Raw genomic sequence first — 22,500 nt, forward strand, 5'->3', positions numbered from 1 at the left:
CTCTTTTACCCCAGTCCCTGTGACATAACCGCTCTGACAACATACGCTAGCTGCAGACCTGAAGAGTTAGCAGGGATATCACATGGAGCTGAGCTCTGAGCTGCCCTTGCTGAAAGGACTGGTCAGGCTCCATGAAAGCACACTGCCTGCTGGTCAGTCGCGAGGCTACAGTGCTCTCCATGTCCCGCAAGGCAACCGTGAGTGAGCATGCGGGCGAGTAAATAGAAAATGTGTTTGTTTTGGCCAGAGGGGACAGCGTCCTCCTCTAGGAGGGAGACACGAAAGGGCAAACACACACACACACACACACACACACACACACACACACCCATCTGCCAACGCTAACACGAGCCCCCCCTGATGCTCCCCCTCACAATGCCCGACTATTACTAAGTGCCACCCTCTGCAGTGCCCGCCTCCGGCAGACATTTTGAGTCTACTATCACTGAAATTTGTTTTCAGCATTTTTTTAATGACTTCCCTAGTCTCCTCTTAACAAAACTATAGGGTTACTAGTGTGGCACAGTTGTCGCGTTGACCACATTCCCCAACCCCCCTGAGAGCGCTGTTGTTTAGTTCCACCAGGCCCGGTCGAGTAAGGCCAGGAATGTACTTGGTCCAAATGAAAATGATGGTTTGGCCGGAGTAACAGATCCTTTATGAGATAAATGTGTACGTGTAGGGGTTGTATAGGGGCGGCTGTAGGGGTCAAACTAGGGGGGCCGAGATGTGTTGTTGGAGTACGGGGTGTTGAGAGCCAAGAGACATTTTCCACACGCCGGCAAATTTGGGGGGACGTTTGCGCGTTAGCACTTAAGAAAACAATCCGCCCGGCGCAGACCCTGTCCCTGGCTGGTGTTGATTTGAGCTCTGGAGGTGAAACCTGTTCATTTCCTCATACAAGACCCCCTCTGTACGCGTGTGTGTGTGTGTCTGTGTGTGCGTGCGTGTGTGCGCATGTATGTGCAGGCGGGCGTACAGTACGTGTGCGTGTGCTCGTGTGTGCCCACTTGTGTCTGTTTATGCAGGTCTCTATTAGATATTTGCATCTCCTCCCACGCACTCTGTTACACAGTGTGAAAACTTTCTCAGCCTGGGGCTAGCAGCTCCCTTAGTCTGGGGCTAACAGCTCCCTTAGACTGGGGCTAACAGCTCCCTTAGACTGGGGCTAGCAGCTCCCTTACTCTGGGGCTAACAGCTCCCTTAGTTTGAGGCTAGCAGCTCCCTTAGTTTGGGGCTAGCAGCTCCCTTAGACTGGGGCTAGCAGCTCCCTTAGTCTGGGGCTAGCAGCTCCCTTAGACTGGGGCTAGCAGCTCTCTTAGTCTGGGGCTAACAGCTCCCTTAGACTGGGGCTAGCAGCTCTCTTAGTCTGAGGCTAGCAGCTCCCTTAGACTGGGGCTAGCAGCTACCTTAGACTGGGGCTAACAGCTCCCTTAGACTGGGGCTAACAGCTCCCTTAGACTGGGGCTAACAGCTCCCTTAGACTGGGACTAGCAGCTCCCTTAGACTGGAGCTAACAGCTACCTTAGACTGGGGCTAACAGCTCCCTTAGTCTGGGGCTAGCAGCTCCCTTAGTCTGGGGCTAACAGCTCCCTTAGACTGGGGCTAACAGCTCCCTTAGACTGGGACTAGCAGCTCCCTTAGACTGGGGCTAGCAGCTCCCTTAGACTGGGACTAACAGCTCCCTTAGACTGGGGCTAGCAGCTCCCTTAGTCTGGGGCTAACAGCTCCCTTAGCCTGAGGCTAACAGCTCCCTTAGACTGGGGCTAACAGCTCCCTTAGACTGGGGCTAGCAGCTCCCTTAGTCTGAGGCTAACAGCTCCCTTAGACTGGGGCTAACAGCTCCCTTAGTCTGAGGCTAACAGCTCCCTTAGTCTGGGGCTAGCAGCTCCCTTAGTCTGAGGCTAACAGCTCCCTTAGTCTGAGGCTAGCAGCTCCCTTAGACTGGGCTAACAGCTCCCTTAGACTGGGGCTAACAGCTCCCTTAGACTGGGCTAACAGCTCCCTTAGACTGAGGCTAGCAGCTCCCTTAGACTGGGGCTAGCAGCTCCCTTAGACTGGGCTAACAGCTCCCTTAGACTGGGGCTAACAGCTCCCTTAGTCTGGGGCTAACAGCTCCCTTAGTCTGGGGCTAGCAGCTCCCTTAGTCTGGGGCTAACAGCTCCCTTAGACTGGGGCTAGCAGCTCCCTTAGACTGGGGCTAGCAGCTCTCTTAGCAGCTCCCTTAGACTGGGGATAGCAGCTCCCTTAGCCTGAGGCTAACAGCTGGTTCTAGCAGCTCCCTTAGGCTAAGGAGGTTCTAAGAATGTTTTTAACCCGGGGCTAAGTGCAGTGTGGAAAGCCTAATACATATTTAGGTTGTATGGCTAACCCTCTTAGAAACAGGAGTCTCTTCCGAGCGGAAAGTAAAACAAATGGTGCCCACAAATGTTTGTATGGTCACTCCACAGATGGTGGACTGAGTCAGGGATTAGATGGAGGGTTTAGCCCTAGTTCCTTTTTGAGACATTCTCCCTCCCCTGGGAGCCTGTATCTCTCACCTCTGAGGTGACCCCGAGCGCCCGTCTCGTCCCAGAGCCATGATGGCTGCTCCCGAGGGAAGAGTGTTGAACAAACAGAGGTGTAACTAGCTCATAAAACAGGAAGCTGACATGTAACCACGGTCATTAGACTTGTCTCCAGACTTTGACGGACTGGAGACTGACCCTGTGGTACATAATGCAGCGGTGAGTTCGTTTTCTTCTCACCCCATTTTGGCTTCGGGGAGGAACGGTTGGGGGAAAGATTAGACTTTTTAGTTTCATAATTTCGGTTGAGGTAACTAATATCTCAGCTGCTTGCACATACATGTACAGTAACATTTCCTAATTTCTCCTTCCACAGGACACTCCTGCAAACTGCTGACCAAGAACATGGGCATGCTGGTTATCAACGAAGACACCCTGGATGTGAGTAGAGCAGACAGGATAAACATCTACCAGGCCTGTGTCATTTTCTCTGAACAGAGCTTCCACAGCAACAACCAAGATACAATCCCTCTTTCTTCCTCCTCTTAGATTGAGGTTAAAAGGTTTAGCGTAAATTATTCCTAAACCTCGCACTCAGTTTGATCCCAATCTCAAATGTTCTCTCTCATGTGTCGGGAATGTAAAAAAAAAAGCTCTTTGTGTCAAAGGTAAATCGTCACCCCCACAAATATGCTGACCCATCGACAGGTTAATCCAAGCTTATGGCTGCGCTTGCTGCGTGTCGGTAGTGTTGAGTTTTATTGGCGACATAGCATGGTACAGTAATGGTGCATTCGTTTGTGGTCGGAGGTGGCAAGTCGCAAGTGGCAAAATACCTACCTCCGACCTGTGTGCATTCGAGCTATATACCATTATATCACAGTTACCTAGTTATATCTAGTGCATTCGAGCAACTGGGGGCTGAAAAACATATCCGAATTTGCGACGAGGAAGTGCGAGTTCATGCAGCGTTTTATTTAATAATTCCTAGTAGCAAGTCGCAATTTGCCACCTCTCAGTTATAAACGAACGCACCATTAGTCACTAGCTGTTTGGTGAATGGTGGATGAAGGACGACTCTAAGGGGCATGTATTGGTTTATACGTTAGAGTTTGGGCCTTCGGACGGTGTGTTTGAAGAGGGCAGTGTCTGTCAACGCCATGTCAAACGAGCTCCCTGACCAACGTCATCCCTGAGTTCTGAACACCTCGCTGAGTCGACATTTTGACCTCTGGCTCGATCATAACCTCTCTTTTTGTTTCGGTATTCTCCTCGAGCACCCACCTCTCTCTTTCTGTCTGTCGGTTTCTCTTTACCTCTCTCTCTCTCTTTCTTTCTTTCTTTCGGTCATCTGAATATTTCTGACTAACAGTTCAAAGAGACAGAAGGATAATTATGTACTGCAACAACTCTGAACCAAGTTGCCTGTGGTAACCACAGTGCATAGAGTATGGCTTTATGTCAAACTCTTGGTGTAGGAGATGCCTTTATCCAGAGGGACTCTTGGTGTAGGAGATGCCTTTATCCAGAGGGACTATTGGTGTAAGAGATGCCTTTATCCAGAGGGACTCTTGGTGTAGGAGATGTAGGATATGTCTTTATCCAGAGGGACTATTGGTGTAGGAGATGCCTTTATCCAGAGGGACTATTGGTGTAAGAGATGTCTTTATCCAGAGGGACTCTTGGTGTAGGAGATGTAGGAGATGTCTTTATCCAGAGGGACTCTTGGTTTAGTAGATGTCTTTATCCAGAGGGACTATTGGTGTAGGAGATGTCTTTATCCAGAGGGACTCTTGGTGTAGGAGATGTCTTTATCCAGAGGGACTCTAGGGACTCCAGAGGAATGCCCTCAACCCTACAGTATCTAGTCACAGGGCCGCAGGGAGCCGGAGGGTTTGTCAGGACTGAGGGGTGGCGAAGAGGGATGTCAGCTCGTAGCCAGAAGCAAGCGTCCCTCTCTTTTACCACACGGATAAAAGGCATCCCCGAACAGAGAGGACACACACACACTCACACACACACACACACACACACACACACACACACACACACACAGAGACACAAGCCCAGCCTTACCGGGCCCAGCTGAGAGGTCAAGCAGCCCCTGGTGGGAGACTCTTGTCTGTTGTCGCTAGGAAGGAAGAGGGCCGCCCCCACCCCTCCTCCTCCTCCCTCGGAGAGGAAGCCGGGGAGAGGAGCCGCGGACAGAGGAGGAACTCCTCGCTGTGCTGACGCAGGGGACGGGGGGGATCAAGAGCCGGAGAGGGAAGGACGGCGAGAGGGCGGAGGGGTATGAGGCGACGACGGACGGCCTTCACTCTTGTCGGCCGGTCGTTGGGCGTGATAAATGAAACGGAGGTCTAAATCTCGGGGCCTTCGCGAAGCAGTCTTTGAAATGTCAGCTCCCATTCTGCTGTGGCTCTGCAGATGCTTACATAAGGTTGTTTGTTAAAACACGGCCCGAGGAATTCACCCCCCAACCCCCTTCAATCCACACCCCAAAGTCGGGGCTCAATGAACAGAGAGCCAGTGGTGCTGGGAATTGCGGTGCTCTCGTGTTGCGGGGGCGAGTAATCGGAGCACGTCTTCCCTTCGCCATGTTTAGAAACAGGTATCAAAGAGAGGGCGAAGTTTTTGACGGCGTGAAAGAGCCCCCCGGCTGCGCTAAACCCTCCGATCCCCCAGAGAAGCGGAGCGAAACGTGTGTCTTGTCCAGACAGAGACTCCATGTCTGTATTAGCCAGATGGCTATATTTTCTTTATACTCAGAATCCCTATCAAGTGTGTCATGTCCTGTTGGCTTTATCACTCAAAAGCAATATCAACACTTTGAGCTGAAGTCTTGAGCTCTTGCCTCTTATGCATTTCGGAATGGACGCCATATAGGCACTCCTAAAACTAAACACTGCTGAGTCTCATTGGCGTAACTGGCTGGTATAGCCATAACAAAGAAGCTTTAGAAGGAGACGAGTAGCATTAGCGCTAAAATTCCTCCGTGGAAATTGGTGGAAATGGGGGACCCCACTTGAGGAAATGGCCGCGCTGTTTAACTGCCTGTGATCGTGCGTTGTGATAAATGGGTTGAACCCAAACACATACGTTACATTCTCGGAAGACGTACAAAGCCGACACGCACGCCTACAGCTGCACATCCGCGTTGCCTGACTCACACGGGACCTGTTCCAACTCACCGGCTTAAGGAACTCCTTCTGGTTCCGGGGGTGAATGCAGACATACAGTAAAATGCGATGCTATGCTTACACTGAGTTGTCCTTCCGTGCGTAAGCTCACACACACACACACACACACACACACACACACATAAACAGACTGATTCCTCGCCTGGCGGCGTGCTGTTTTACGGCACCGATCGGGGATGGCCACGCTCAATGTGAAGAGCTCCTCACAGCTGCACTCCTCCCTGCATCCTCTTCCATTCAAACTTTCTCCTTCTCCATCTCTCTTTCTCTCTCTCTCTCCTCCACTCACTCTCTCTCTCTTTCTGTGAAACCTGAGGCCCATCTCTTCAAATATTTCCTTTAAGCTCTGGTTTCAGAGCGTTGTTATGCCAGGCCAAGGGTCGCGCGCTCCCGTCGGTGCAATCTGCCTGCCCTGAGGTAACTGACCCCCCCCGGCCCCTCCTCACCGTCACCAGACCCTCCTCCCTCCCTCAGCCTCGTTATTGACCACCCGCTCGCCCAGATCTCATCATGGTAACGCCTGGCCCAACCATCTGGCAAATGTGTTAGGTGTGACCTGAGGTGACGATGCCTTCGGGTGGAACAGCCCAACCAAGTCTCGTAACCCAGCTGATGGGTGTTCTCCCACACACACACCTGCCCACACACACACACACACACACACAAACACACACGCACACACCTCACACACCTCACATTCAGACCACCCCACACACCTACCACCCACCTTGGCTAGTAGGTGATGTCCTGCTGCTCTCTCTCTCTCTCTCTCTCTCTCTCTCTCTCTCTCTCTCTCTCTCTCTCTCTCTCTCTCCCTCTCTCCCTCCCCCTCTCTCCCTCTCCCTCCCTCTCTCTCTCCCTCTCTCCCTCTCTCTCTCTCTCTCTCTCTCTGTGTGTGGGACTGTTTTGAATCACACTGTAGTCTCAGGTTCACCATTTTGTTTACTTTTGTGGGATATAATTTTTGGCCATGCATGGTAATATTGGTATTTGATACGTCTTTTCATTACACACCCCCGTCTGTAATTGCCGCAGCTGTTGGATAGGAAGCTGGTGGACGCTTGGAATGTGATGTTGAAAAGAAAGAGTTATTCTAGCCCTTGCTCTTTTTCCTCCGTCCAAGTTCACATTCTGTATTCCAACTCATCTGCACGCTCCACTTCCCGCATCATAAAACTCATCTAACTTCGTTAGAAATGTTAATGGTTCATTTACACGAAAGTTAATGTTGCGTGTCGGTCTGTAAACAGAAAAAACATTAGTCTAATCAAAATGTCCTTGGTTTAAGCCCAATCTCAACAAATAAAGTTCACCGGTGCACTGCAGTAAGTTTATTTCTTCTTGTGAAGTTCATCAAGTATTTTCAATGATGGAGCCGTAACCAGTCATCAGAGACTTACTGTACCGTCCATTAACTGAAATCGAGGGACAGTATTGTATGCAACCATGTAATTAGTTGTTGCTTCAGGTCTGAAACTGAGTCAGACATTTTATGACAATTAAATTCAAATCAAATCAAAGTCTTCTTTCGCTGCAGGGAAACTGAGACGAGCATATCAGTGTGCAGCATGTGTGTTCGCTGTCATCTCTCCTCTCCTAATGTTTAATATCCCCGCTTCTAGAAGCATCCTCCCCAACCTTCTGAATATGATAGATTGGTGGAATTGTATTCCGACTACGTTGGTTTAAGAGGCTGATGTCTCTCCTTTTAACTGACCCCTTGGCCCAACACCGCACACTCAACCCTCTCACTGCTTCCTTAGCACGTCCCTACCTGTTCTGGTCACTCTGGAAATGGACACTTGGCGGTTTAATTTCCTGATGGCTTTGCCATCTGTGAAAAAGATGGAAGACTGTGTTCTCTAAATGAAAAGATGAAAAGATGATATCATCACTGATTAATTCCCTCCAAGGCTTTCCCGAGTGGCGGATGCTGGCTTCCCTCGAATGTGGCCACTTAATCCTGCTGGTCATACTCATATTTATAGTTTCACACCATAACTTGTCATCAACGCGGTGTATATCACCAGACTTGAGAATAAACCCATTCAGGGTGTTGAACTTGGTCTTGGCCGAGGTCTGGATCCGTCCGCTCGGCATGCAAAACGTGGCCAAAGCATTGAGGCCAGCTGCTGTATAGCATCATAGGGTGAGCTATAGGGGTGGACAGGCCGGGCTTATCTTTTTAACAGCCCTTCTTGATTTAGGGACTTATAAAATCCTGGGCCTCTGAGGACGGGATGTGTGCCCGCGATGACTTACTACTGTACAGCCAGGCTGGGGAACGGCCTCTCTGGCTCATCCCCCCCCCCCGACTCTAGACCTGAAACCTTCTCTGGGATCCTGTGTGACCTGTACACGTCTCATTAGACTTGAAAGGCGAGTGGAGATATCTGGGTGACCTCCGGCAGCTAGGACGCCCCCCGCCCCTCATGAGAGACGATGCCTTCATGAGCGTTATTCATCACTCAGCGGATGATCCGGGGGACGTGGGGCTGTTTTTAATGGGGGGAATGGTAGTGAGGTTCAATGCTATCCCCTGGCCAAATACAAGCCCTCTGCCTGCGCACCCTAACCCTTACAATAACAGTCTCCTCTTCAAGGCCTAGCTCGCATTTGAAGGATTGTTCTCAGAGTAGAAACGTAAGAAATAGAAAGAGGTCAAGTCGAGGTTCTTTATTTTTCATGTCACGGGTAATTCAATTTTTCCCGGTTTAATAAACTTACAGAAATATTCCTGGCTTCCAGTTTGAATAAATTCAGTTGGCTTGGCCGTTCCTGAAGAATAGCTCATTAACCCAGATGAAAGGACATACTATTATTAATGTTCAATACTATGTGAAACTTTTTCAAATGAACAATAAACTGTTTCTTATGAAGCGTGGCATAATGTATGTGTTTTGGGGTAGTTTTTGTGATTTTTACATGCTCTGTCATTGTATGATTTTATATCAACTAACACATTTGAATTGACTTGCCAAACCCAAATAAACTCCACCGTATGTCTACTATTAACTATACAGTCCTATACGATATAGTTAACATCTATAAAGGCTGAAATACTGTACTGTATGATGTCACTGGAAAATAGTTTGATTTTTCTGGGATTTTTCTCTGAATAAATCTAAATGAATTATTTGAACATACTCTGATTGTTATTCGAAATACTTTGCCAAGATTTGGAGGTTCTAGTCATGAGAAAACATGTATTGCTGTCTTAACAGGGAACAAGAGAGACCCTTAGCCATCACTGTGGAATGCTGGGAGATGCCCTTTACAAGGAAAACGACTTTGCCCTCATCATCGACGGAAAGACGCTGAAATACGCCCTCACGTTCGGAGCACGCCAGTACTTCCTGGACCTGGCCCTGTCCTGTAAGGCGGTGATATGTTGCAGGTAAGACCTACAGTAGCCATTATCATCCACTTAGACGTCATATTAAGAATTAATATTAAGAATTAATAACATATTCTGTATCAATAAACAAAAAGCAGGCACTCACTGTATAAGTTTCCTCATACTAACGCTATCAAAAGTCTATCAAACAACATTTTCAGGCTGTCACTCAACTTGCATTTACATGTTAGCCTGGATTGACATGAGACTAGTGATGGGAACAAGTCACACGTACGGTAGGAGAGATTCGGGCCAAAGCCTCCTCATGAAAGGCTATAATGCATTACTCTGTAGCTTGTAGTTTATTTTACAACAGCAGTTAAAACCTGAGGAAGTCAAATTAAAAACAACTTGAAAATGACGAAGGTTGATCCGACCAGGCCACATACTGTAAATTAAAGGAAGTACTTGAGTGGCCGAGCGGCAGTGACGGGGTACCGGGCCAGAAAATCACCGGCGTGTTCTAAGAACAACAACAAACCGCAGGTGCCGCTGCCGTAATCCCATGACATGACGTCAGCGTTCTCTTCTTCCTCCCCCGCCTCCCGCCATTATACCGACCCGGGAGAGGAGAGCGAGGTCCCTTCAAGCATGTGGAAAATAATGTATAAATGGCCTCGCTGGGATTCGCTAGCTGACATAACAACCGACATCCAGTTTACGACTCCTAGCCCCGGAGACGGGCTGTGCCGTTCATCACCTTAAAAAGCGGCGCTCGGCGGAGGCTGAGGGGCGCTCGGCGCTCAGTGGAGGCGCGGCTCCTCGGTCGGGGAACGGCGAGGCTGGGAGAGACCTGTCGGGGGTTGAAGGGGGGTAAAAGTTGAGAGACCTCGTAAAGGAAGGGGGCCGCAGGACGACGCAGATCCATCACATGAGGAGGTGTAGTTTACGGGACCAAGCCAGGAAGGTCAGCCAGTCAGACGGGGGTGGAGGGATCAGCCCGGGGGGGGGTGGGGGGGGGGTGTCTCTGTTGGCCAGAATTATTAGCCAGAAAATTAAACCAATTGCTTGTGTAATGCCTAAAAAAATATGCTCTCTAGAAGTGTAGTCAAGGGAACAAAGTGCTTTTAAAAAATATAGATTATTCACGACAAGAAAGTGAAATGTACCCTAATGCGCTCAGTCAAACTGAGGGTTACGTCATTGTGACCTCCTTGTGGTCCCCTCTGCTCTCAGGGTGTCCCCCCTACAGAAGTCGGAGGTGGTGGAGATGGTGAAGAAGCAGGTGAAGGTGATCACGCTGGCCATCGGCGACGGCGCCAACGACGTGGGCATGATCCAGACGGCCCACGTCGGCGTGGGCATCTCGGGCAACGAGGGCCTGCAGGCCGCCAACTCCTCCGACTACTCCATCGCCCAGGTGAGAGGCGAGGTGTGGGGGAAGCGTGCGCATGCTAGCATCAGGGACCTCACCGGTCACACCCTGTGGAACCCGCAAAGGGAACCAGGCAGGTTCCAGACGCTATAGGAGGCCGCGATGGAACGTGGTAGCCAGATCGGGTGTTTATCCCACAATGAGCTAACGGTGACTATTGACAGGCGCGCAGGTAGCAGCAGTAGATCACACGTGTCCTGCTGCATTCGCAGAAGAACGGGCGTACAGTAACCGATCCTCTGAGCACTATGTAAACGTATTATGCTATCCATGCTGCTATCTCTGAGAATCATCGTCTTACATATGCTCCACTGCCGAGGCGGCATTGTGCCCCCGAACAAAAGCCGTGGAGCTCTTATATCATGGATCTGTCTTGTTTTTTTTTGTGTGTGTTTTTTTTCACTCGCAGCCTGCCTCCATGTCGTGTTATTTACCATCCTCACTGTTCTCCCTGTTGATATCGCCGGGGGCTAGGGGGAGAAAGAACCCATGGCTCGGTACAGGGCATTATCCTGCGTCGCAGCATCCAATTTCTCAGCGAGAGACTGGGTCATATAAGTGCCCCCCCGCCATCCACATGACATTTCACAGAGTGAATATCTGACAAAAGCACACTGCTTCCTACAGGTTAATCCATTTATGTCGCAGCTCTGCAGGGGATCAAATAACTTTTGCAGACGTCGTGTCGATTTGTCCTCATCGGCGTAGCCGTGCTCCCCTATAGCGTTTCATTTTCTCCCCGCATTATTAGATGAATCTTTGTAATTTTAAAGTTGTAAAAGTTTTTTTTTTTCCTTTTAGATGTAGACATCAGACTACTTTTCCAGATTCCTGGGGTTTAGAAGGCGCTGTGCACTGTAACGGCCGGCGTCACAGTTGGATGTGATGGCAGTTATTCAGTACCTTAAGGTCTCTGGCAGTTAAGCGCACGGTAACGTGATGCTGTTTCTGTAAAACCTGAGGGATCAGCAGAATGAAGAAGAGCGAGCTTCAGGCCCCAGCAGCTCCGCTGTCTGTTTCCAGCTCACTGCTGTGATAACCGGTCATCTGATCCCAGACGGCCAGGGGTCAGGCTGACAGGATCAAACATTTTAATTTGCCTCCACAAAAAAAAGTGCCGTCCTCCTCTCCTAGTGAGAGATGACATCGCCTTCAAATAATCCAAGTCGTGTTGACTTTTCCATTTTGTTTTAGTGTGTGTAATCTTTTTCTTGACGTAAAGTGGATATGACAGAGGATATGACAGAGATACAGGCCGTATCGAGCTCTCTTTCAGTGGGACAGTGTGTGCTTTGTTAGCTGCTTGGTAACCAGGACAAAACAGTTGCCTCTGTGCAACCTGCTCAAAATAATCACTTATCCTGCGAGTGATTACACATGAAGTATTACATGTTCCGCATACCCTAAATAGTAGGATTATCAGAAACCCATTTAGATATTACACCCTGAGAGAACATACCCCCACTTGCTCTCTCTCCTCAACAACGTCAGGCAAAGCTAAACGCACAGAATCAAACGGTGACCAAAAAATGCCTGGAATGTATCCAGGAAGACTTTGCCCTCTACTCCCCAGCATACCATAACGCTTCCTGCTGTCAATTACAGAGAAGATTGTATTTAATTCAAAAGTTCCTCTGAATGCTTAGAGCCCTGGTCGTGGAACACAAGAGAGCTTCAGTAATGTGCACCACATAATGCCCGAGTTCCAGGTTTTTCTTATTCATTTATCTTGGCCTCTTCTCCCCTCGTCTCCCATGCAGTTCAAATACTTGAAGAATCTATTACTAGTCCACGGCGCCTGGAACTACAACCGCGTAGCCAAGTGTATCCTGTACTGCTTCTATAAGAACATTGTCCTCTACATCATCGAGGTAAGTCCCGTAACTCCCCCTGGAACCAGACATTGAGGTCTACACACAAGGCCATAGTTAGTAGCAAGCTTAATTGGTAGACGTAGCAAATGTTCCACATGAAATCGTCACGTCGAAGCAAATCATTCGCATTCGATTTTTCCATGTTTGTATTTCTGGTGGTGACTGCCCCCACACATTAAAGGCCAATTTGCGGTTGCGCCGAAATTCGCCCTAATGACTCCCCGTGAAAATTTCCAGTTCAGCTGGATAGAATCATGTGCCCAGGTATAAGAAAGCCCCAGTATAGATGGGAGGAATGCTGCTCAGTGGGAGCCCGGGGCCGGGCAGGGTCTGTGATGGCATGTGACAGAAGCCAGGCCCCGAGCTGATAGCAGGTTCAGAGCTCCGACCAAGAGTGACGTGACAAGCTAAGGGCTCATTATCAGCTCTGCCACAAGGGTGCTGGGACGTTTTGATCTAAAGCCTCACACACTCGACTCAAGGAAGTTGCACCTCTGGAAGAACTCAAGTCTCTTCTCCCAAGTCCCTTGACACAGAGAAGGCGTCGCCGTGCATTCAGTCGGACGTTGTTTTTTCAGTGTGTACAGAGATAGTGACTTATCACAAGTTCACAAGGTTTAAGCTCGTTCAATCAACCCAGGGTTGAATCCTCTAACATGTCGAGGTTTTCCAACAACAACTCCCACCTCCCCTCAATGCCTCAATTCCTCGTGCTTGAGATGTCTGTCTGAAACGGTAGAGACACAGTGAACGACATGCCCCCTCTCCCTCTCTGGAGGGAGGCCTCAGTGTGTGTCGGCCCTGTGAGGCCTCGGTGCGTGTCGGCCCTGCGTGGATCCCGGCGCGACTGGACCAGGCCGACTATTCAGGGAGCAGAGAAGATCAGCCAAATGTCATGGGAATGTCCCACCGACAAAACGCCCATGGGCGATCGTGAGAGCGAAGGGGCTGAACCCCCCCCCCCCCCCGCCCTGGTCTAACCCGGCGTGGAAATATGAGTCCTTTTAAAAAGTTTTTTTTTTCTCCTCTTCATCCTCTTTTTCCGTGCTACTTGACCTCTGAACCCCCTTTACATCTTCATTTTGGTTTATGGGATGCAGTAAATCTCGGAGACCCTTCAGATTCCTGCATGTCTGCATCTACGCATAAAGACTCAATAGACTCTGGTCAACTATGGAGGCAATGTCTCTCAGAGGGTCATGGTTAAATATGATGTTGACTGTGCCTCTGTGACAATTTAAACACTTTAAACACTGCTTCTCACACAGGCCTCCTTCAGAGGCTCGGATAATGTTATCCTCTTTCATGATGGGTATTGTAGTCCAGCTTTATTGAAACTTCAACATGCAAACCGTTCATGTTTTACGGCTCCTCAAACACATAATTGTTTTTACCGTCTCATTCTCGCTGCTTTACGGCTTCACATTGCACACGCCAGATCGGTTTTGTTTTCCATCAAACTTTTTTGTTTTATATTGAATACCGTATGTAAATGTGGTACAAAAAAGAAATTCAAATTGCAATCAAGAGTCTCCCCTGCCGTAGGCAACTGTATGAAATTAGACTATTTGATGTTGTTGTCTTAACTCGGGCTCATGGGTAATCTTGTTGCACCAACTGGGAATTACTCTTTGAACTCCGAATACTTGGCAAAACGTTTGGTATGATTGCAAAGAGCAATGGTTCTCATCACTACGCCGACTCCTAATGCGAATTTAAAATGGACGTCACTGGCAGGAGGGTCTAAACACACTCATTAAAAGTTCCTCCAGCTGAAATTCCTCCCCCCGCTTCATTTAGTCTCTCTTTGTGCGTTCGGCCACAAGCCTCCATTCAAACACACCCGTTCTCTTTCAAAGGAGCTTGTTTTCCCTTACAGTCTACAGTTCTCCCCACCAGTCCCTTCCCTGCACACCTTTTGTTACTCCAGGAAAATCTAGCTCCCCCCTCTTCCACCCAATTCCTCCTTCAGGGGATTCAAGTACATAATAGGGGATTTCTCCTCTGTTTTGCTGCTTCGCAATGTATCAAACGCCCCTGTTTTGTAAGGGCCTGACATCCAAGACACTAGCAACCTCAGGGAAGGGCCAAAAGCTACATTTGTTGCACTAATAGGTTTACATTTGTGCCGCACATGTTTTTCTCGTCTGCTCCCGGGCCGTGTCCCAGAAGAAGGAGCGAGGATGTCGAGGCCGAAGGGGAGTTTTAACCTTTTTGTTGGAAGTTTTGTGTCGAGGACATCGTCTGTTACAGTGCGCCTCACGATCTGAACACCATGACCAGAGGACTGTATTGACCTTTACACTTAAGTTGCCCTTCGTCTCTCTCTCTCTCTCTCTCTCTCTCTCTCTCTCTCTCTCACACACACACACACACACACACACACACACACACACACACACACACACACTCACTCTCTCTGGCTTTTGGGTTCCTTGAAAAGAGAAAGAGGGGAAAGGATTTTTCTGATGCCATTGTTGGGGAATGTGAATGTAGGTGCAGCTCTTTCTGTGGTGCCGGGAGCAGCTGTGAAGTAATTGCTGTTTTTCTGGCAGTCTGGAGTCGGGTTAATTGTGAGTCAGGAAGTAAGGCTGCCACTCCACTATCTGATTGACTGACAGGTGGGCCTGCCATTCAAGGCCTCTGTTTTCTCATGGTCCGCTGGTTGTTCCTACTGCTGAGGATCAGTCTCTTTCTGACAGGACAGACACTGAGGGAACACCTTCCATAAATGTACTGACGTCTGTCGCAGGAGAAAAATACCAGCCAAAAATAATTAAGGATATAAGGTATAGGCTATAGTCACCCCTTTCTTTGCAATCAGAATTGGAATTGGATTTATTCTGGCCAGGTAGTTTTTCATACATACTGTACAAGGAATTTGCTTTGGACTGTTGACAAACAGATAAGGTGCAAGAACAAGACAGGACAGTGCAAAATACAATAGCGCAAAATGCAATAGCGAGGAATTAGCTTGCAACTAGGCCTAAGTAAATTTACAAACAAAAACCAAATCTGTCAAAATGGTCGACCATTTAGCCACAGTGAATGTCTTAGAGATATCTTACACAATGAAGTTGCCATAGTGACTCATTCAAGTGACCTGTCCAGCTGGGCACTTGTGTTTGATTGACACGTTGTCAAGCGGCACCGGAGAGGCTGATGGGTAAGTGGCATTTATGAGGTAATTACAAGAGGCTGGTTCAGCAGGGCTTTAGAACGGCTGCCGGAGGAAGGCCGGGGGCCGGAGGGAGGAGGGAGGTGGAGGTTCAACCAGAGCCCATGGAGGGCCACCAGGGCCCCAGCCAACATGGTCACACACCCCCCACCCTCCACACTAGCTCCCGCTCTCCTCCTCCATCCATCCCTCTTTTTGCTCTTGTTTCTTTCCGTCCTTCTTTATCGGTGGGGATGAGGAGTCTGTTAGCCTCTTCATGGGACCCAGAGGCTGTACAGTACCTGCATGTATGTTCGCCTTATTCACCTCAGCTGCCATGTTGGTCAGTCTGACGTAATGAGGGGTGCGGATGCGGAAGTGCCCGTTGACTTCAATGTTAAAAGTTCACTGTAAAAACACCACTTCAAGAACCAAAATAGTCAAAATAACAGGCTGAATACACTATCAGGGTTACAAACTCATCATTACCAGACTCTGATTGTTTTTCACTGCCGTTGTTTTCGTGTTTGGAAATACATCGGAGTGAATGCAGCTGGCGGCTAACTATGGCTCATTCACCTCCATGTATTTCCAAACGCGAAAACAACGGCAGTGAAAAACAATCAGAGTCTGGTAATGATGAGTTTGTAACCCCGATAGTGTATTCAGCCTGTTATTTTGACTATTTCGGTTCTTGAAGTGGTGTTTTTACAGCGAACTTTTAACATTGAAGTCAACGGGCACTTCCGCAGCCCAGACTGACCAATATGGCTGCCAGGTGAATAATGCGAATAGAGGACAAAATGTCAACCCACCCCCCGCCTCCTCCCACCCAAATCATTGATTTCTGATTCACTGATGAATATGCAGGGCTGCCTGTATATCGGCAACGTGAATTCCCTCCCCTCTCCCCTCCCTCCTCTCCCCTCCCTCTCCTCTCTCCCCTCTCCCCTCCCTCTCCTCTCCCCTCCCTCCCTCCCCTCTCCCCTCCCTCATGCCCTCTCCCCTCCCTCCCTCCCCTCTCCCCTCCCTCCCTCCCCTCCCTCATGCCCCCTCCCTCCCTCCCCTCTCCCCTCCTTCCCCCCTCATGCCCCCTCCCTCCCCTCTCCCCTCCCTCCCTCCTCTCCCCTCCCTCCCTCCCTCATGCCCCCTCCCTCCCTCCCCTCTCCCCTCCCTCCCTCCTCTCCCCTCCCTCCCCCCTCATGCCCTCTCCCCTCCCTCCCTCATGCCCTCTCCCCTCCCTCCCCTCCCTCATGCCCTCTCTCCTCCGTCATCCCCCAACTCAATACTTTTTTCAGAATGTGCACTGGGGGAGAGAGGCCAGCCACACCCCTTCGCTGAGTGGCGCTCAATGAGCAGAGAAAGAAAAAGATTGTCGGGGGGGGGGGGGGTTGCTCTGCCTGCTCCCTCCTCTAATGAGCAAATCAATGCATCTGTCTCTCAGGAGAGAGAGTGAGAGAGAGAGAGAGAGAGAGAGTGAGAGAGAGAGCGAGGGGCGCCAGCGACACCCTAAAGGACCAGGCCAAAACACTCGGGCAGAAGCGGCTACCGCACGCCCTGAATAGGCCGCTTCTTTAACTTAGCACAACAATATACCGGCTCGGGAGCCCCTCATTGAAACGCCCGTAATTAATTCAGCACTTTGACCCGCCCCCGCTAGCCACTCGTTACCATCGCGCCGTCTCCGCCGCTGGTTTCGACCCGCTACACGCCTCGCACTTCATCTCGCCGTAACCCCTGGCAACAGCCGTCCGTGCTCTTTCAGTCCATCAAGGCGAACGCCTGAAACAACCATCCCTCCCATCGCCGGGAGGCTGTACTGTACGTATGCATGCACACCATGTGATCACAGTCTGTGGACAGGAAGCTCAACTGCACACAAAAAAAAAAAAGCCAAAAAAAAAAGGGCTAGTCACATGCTCTCTGACTGGAGCAAAAGTCCTGTGTGAGGGAAGGAGGGAGGGAGAGGGAGGGAGAGGGAGGGAGAGGGAGAGAGAGAGAGAGAGAGGGAGAGAGAGAGAGGGAGAGAGAGAGGGAGAGAGAGAGAGAGAGAGAGAGGGAGACAGAGGGAGAGAGGGAGAGGGAGAGGGAGAGGGAGACAGAGGGAGGGAGAGAGAGAGAGAGAGAGGGAGAGAGAGAGAGAGGGAGGGAGGGAGAGAGAGAGGGAGAGAGAGAGAGATAGAGAGAGAGAGAGAGGAGCTGACCACCGGTGGCCCCCCTAGTTAAAGAAAACAACATCACGGTAGAATGCACCTGATGGAGGGAAGAGCAGGCGCTGGAATGGGTGGGCGTGGCATTCGGGGGCGCGTTAGGGGCGCACATGCATCCACATCCATCCTCACACGGCCCCCTCTCCCCCCCACCAACCCAGGGGATGATGTACGGTTTGTTTTGGGAACATTTTCACGCATTCGCCGGCACGAAGGAATGGGAAGGGCCAATGGACGAGCTCCTGGGCGTGTAGAGAACGGCTGTAGCGGGGTGCGGCGCCTCCGACGGGCTTTGTCCGAGCCCGAGAATTTGTAGCAATTCATGCCTTCATAATGCAGTTAAATGAAGCGAGGCGGTGTTCGCAGGCTGGCCGCGGCGCAACACAGCGTCCGCCGTTGTCCTCCCAACAGCCGTGGCCAATCGGCAGACAGGGCCTGTTCAGCCCCACTGTCTGTCGCAACAATACGACACGGAGACGGACAGTCCGACTTGACCGTCTCCGACACGAGCAGAAAATCTCACGGCTAAAAAAGCGGTGTCCGCGCGTCATTTACAGCAGCCACGAGTACAGAGGAATGCACCGTCCATCATTGACCAACACATGTCGGCTATTCCCCTGGAAGGGTATAAACAGTCCGGCCGGTAAATTGTGAACGCTCCACTCAGCGTAATCCACGCGCTGCTGCTCACAGTTCTGCGGCCGGTTCTGTTATCGCCCGAAGTCCAGACTAATCACGATAGGAGGTGATGAGCCTCTTCTTCCCTGCATTGCGGCATATGGTTTCGATACATGTTCATCTCCAAGTCCCCCCCCCCCCCCCCTGGCTAAACAGAACCAAGGCCTCTCCCTTATCTACTCCATCCTCCAACCCCAGCTCCTGCCTCATAACTAACCTGGCTTGTCACCCTCATGTCCCTGGGCGGATCGGGGTGGGGGGTGTGGGTGGGGGGGGGTACTGGTGGGTTTTGATATATGAAGGGATCTAATCCGGCCATGAATCCATAAGAAATGTTCCACTGTGGAGATGGCATCTTGACTCTGCTTTCCCACTCCCACTCATTCCACTAATTCAGTCCATGTCCATCCCTGTCTCCCGTGCCCCCCCCCCCCCGTCCCCCCCAGTTTGAAACATGGCGGGTTACGAGAGTAATGATGTGTTGAGCACAGGTCACAACTTCAAAAGAACCCAGATTAGATTTAGGGTTATTTAGTTCGGTCTTTACAATGACTGAAAACACGTCATTTAAGAATTGGGGGGAGAAACGTGTGTTGGCCAATGTGTGTTGGCTGTTTACTGACTTTCATCCACCTCTTTATTTTTGATCGATCGTGCCGTTTGGTTTGCCTCACATTGATGGACGGGACTATACGCTTTCATCACACGTTTCTTTGTAGTCAATAGACGGCTAAGACACAAGGGAGCGTTGTGTGCTGTCTGCAGCCTCTATGAACTCTATACAGGATTGATAATAATCTGCTAATGGGTCGCCACTCACCATCACTATCAGTGATGGAAAGCATGACTCTGGAGCAGTGAGGGGGAGAGCAGAGGGATTCTCGTGCGTTTCTCTCGGGTTGCTGATGAGGAAACCCTATCTCCCGCTCTGGACACGCTTCAAGATAAATGTTAAAAAATGGATTAGATAAAGCTGTACAGATGTGAAAACGAGTTGCTTTTATTTGGGGCCGAAATTAATCAATGATAACATTTCCATTATTTCCTTTTTAGATCTGGTTTGCCTTTGTCAACGGCTTCTCCGGGCAGATTCTGTTTGAGCGCTGGTGCATCGGACTGTACAACGTGGTGAGTGTTGATGTGATTTACTGTTCTCTCTCTCCGTTACTGTGAAAGGGCCTGTGTCTCTCCCCCCCCCTCCCCCCCTTCTCTTCCCCTCTCCCCCGTCCCTTTTTGGCAAGGAACTCATTTGCCATGGCACCCCAGACACCATCTCTTTACTGCAGGACCATGTCATCGGCATCCTGAAAAATTTCCAATTTATTTATGACCCGTTGTTGAGTCCATATTCCCTCAGTGCCCAAAACTATGTACTGAATGTGAAAGAACAACAGCCTCACATGCCCTGAAAAGTGTGGCTGGCCAAGGCAGCCGTTGGTGTGTGATAAAGGGAACAGGTTGTATGGAGCAGCGGCACATAACACAGGCGTCCCATAGGGCTCCGCGTCGGGACCCTTTTTAATGAACTCATGTTTCATATCTGTCATGTCAAAATGGGCGGATAGATGGGGGGAAAAAGTTTGTTTGACACAAAATCTGCAACTTTCCGATTTTTTTATAATTCGCTGTTTAGTTTCAAAGGAGTTGACGTATAACTCTAAACTATGTCGGAGAGATATACCCCGAAACCATAAACAAAGGTGAATGAGGGAAGTGAGAAGAGAGAAGTGCTCACTCTGTTGATGGCCCACAAATGGAAATGATTTGTTGGGAACCGGTGGAGGAAAAAAAAGTAGAACATTCTCACCACACTTGGCGCTGGACCGATTTCTTGATCAACCCACCATTTTAAAACACTTCAGCGCTGCATAGCACGGGGGCTACTCTTTCACCTCATCTAGAAGGCGGCAAAATTCCTCGGGCTCTGAGGGGAGTCTGTCAGATGCAGTGGGCCGAATCCGCCCTTCAATGGAGATCTTCCCGTCCCTGAATGAGAAAGGGGCCCAATGGAGCATGTCCTGTAGCCCCGCCGGGACGACTGCCCCACGTCTGCAGACTGTAGACTCCAGATGGGCCAGTAGGGAAGTCGCACTGCTGAGCCTGTGAGCGCCCCCAGCCACACAATACCAACACTCCCCCCCCCCCCAGCAGCTGGTCCACACAGAAACATTACAACACCACTTGGAAATTACACTATAGCCACTGAAATACCTGCTAACCAGTGAAGGGCATCGCAGATGTTCATTCGAGATTACTTTTGCATATGAACAGACTCCCAGCATGTCGAATAGGAATAGAAAGACTTTTGACGGAGTCAACCGCCTCCCGCAAAACAAGAACTGGAGCAAATGCACGAATGCAAGTGCAGATTCTGGTGGAACTGATGTACAGTGAGACCATTGAGACTATTCTATTCCCCTTTAATAAGTCTGTATTTCAAAGCAGCTAACATGGTTAGACATGAACAATAGACACTGGTATAGCAGAAATGACTGAGTGGCTTTGATGTTCTGAAGGAAGGCTCTCTTAATATTGATAGTTTCCCTCATCTTATTTAATAATAAGATGTCTACAGTCATAAGCTGACTGTCATGGAACCTTATCACGGCCATTATATTACTTGTAACCTTTAAGAAAATAGGAAATAAGATTATAGCTTCGCAGAGAATCGCCATTTTAAAGGTTGTTGCCCTTTTTCAAACTGATATAAACTTGAAATGTAATTAGATGATTGTTAATTGTTTTCTTCTCATGTAAATTGGCTCATCCCGTTGTTTGTGTATTTGTGTTTGTGTGTGTGGTCTAGATCTTCACCGCCCTGCCTCCCTTGACGCTGGGTATATTTGAGCGTTCATGCAGGAAAGAGAACATGCTGAAGTACCCTGAACTCTACAAAACCTCCCAGAATGCCATGGGCTTTAACACCAAGGTAACCCGGCCATCGGTCTTCTCCCTATAAATGGCTTCTTCACATAAAAAATGAATTGACATCCATCCCTTTTCACCATTTGCACGCTACACCCAAAGCTAGAACCTGAGTGAAAGCTTAAGTGTTCCGTCTCTCCGAAGCCATTTACGTCACTTTAATGACACTTGCCCAATCCTGGCCTGTCTGTCTGCCTGTCAGTCCCCGTGCCCGACCCTTACGTCTGGTTTATAGAGACTAGCAGATCTCGGAGATGTGGTCAAGAGCTTCAGCTAGGCCTGGCTTAGCCTGGCTGTCTGCCTGTGGGGGGGGCTGTCCATTAGCTTTCCCCTGCTGTTAATAAAGATGTCCCCCCCCCCCCCCTCCTCACCAGTCTCTTCCTCACAGCCATGGAGACCCGGTTAGCGCCGCTTGGAGGCAGATTAGAGACGGAGTGGCCATGGAGGTCAGGGGAGGGCGGCGGGGGGGGGGGGTTGAAGGGGGGCTGCGGGCCAGGGAAGAGGAGGAGGGTTGCGGGGGGGGGGGGGGGTGAAGAGAGAGTGTGCTGTCACGGTGTGATGGCATTCAACGCGGAAAATTATGCAATTTGTTTAAGCACGGTGTGTTTGCTCTGGGGGTGTTTATTCCCTAGTCTTGTCTGGCCAGGTCTGGCTCTGTCTGGACACTGTAATTTAGGAAGCACCCAGTGGACCTAGCTAGTCCTCAGGCCAGGCCAGTCGTCTGCTAATTAGACTGACCCAGACCACACTATAGCCCTTCACAGCTTTTATTTCTGTTCTGGACAAGATTCATGTTTCCAGCCTCCTATGAGAAACTGTTTAATGTCATTTGTCGTCATGGTAGCGGCGGACACACGCCTGCTTGACGGTAACGAGCAGTTTACCTTCGCCTCGTTAGAGCCTCATTGGTGGATCCTCATAAACGATGACCTGGCTACTCAGTGTGCTGTTTCTTCTGGCCCGTCCGCTCCTCTCCCCTGATGTTCGCCCTGCAGCTGGCTTAAGGCGAGGTGTGAAAATCCAGCAGGAATCCCCCCCCCCCCCCCCCCCCCCCAAAAAAGCCTTTCTTTCCGCACGCCTGGCTCTTTTGTACACAACAGATACTGTCTTTGTGAATTAAAGCCGTTTGCGTTTGAGGCGGGGGGGGAAAGGGTGTGGAATATTTCAGGCGTGGCCC

At 49.9% G+C, this 22,500-nt stretch overlaps 1 protein-coding gene across 1 annotated transcript in view; it reads left to right on the forward strand.

The window, feature by feature from the left end:
- atp8a1 (ATPase phospholipid transporting 8A1) overlaps positions 1-22,500 on the forward strand; it is a gene marked incomplete at its 5' end in the record, with an annotated part of 46,338 nt that overhangs the window by 7,381 nt on the left and 16,457 nt on the right. Inside the window, 6 exons of the mRNA XM_084459580.1 lie at positions 2,884-2,948; positions 8,932-9,104; positions 10,281-10,464; positions 12,240-12,350; positions 19,452-19,526; positions 21,205-21,327. Of these exons, the coding sequence (XP_084315706.1) occupies positions 2,884-2,948; positions 8,932-9,104; positions 10,281-10,464; positions 12,240-12,350; positions 19,452-19,526; positions 21,205-21,327 (731 nt within the window). The remainder of the gene's footprint in view (positions 1-2,883; positions 2,949-8,931; positions 9,105-10,280; positions 10,465-12,239; positions 12,351-19,451; positions 19,527-21,204; positions 21,328-22,500) is intronic.

This window comes from Borostomias antarcticus (genome assembly GCF_949987555.1).
Source record: "Borostomias antarcticus genome assembly, chromosome: 28".
Lineage (NCBI taxonomy): Eukaryota > Metazoa > Chordata > Actinopteri > Stomiiformes > Stomiidae > Borostomias > Borostomias antarcticus.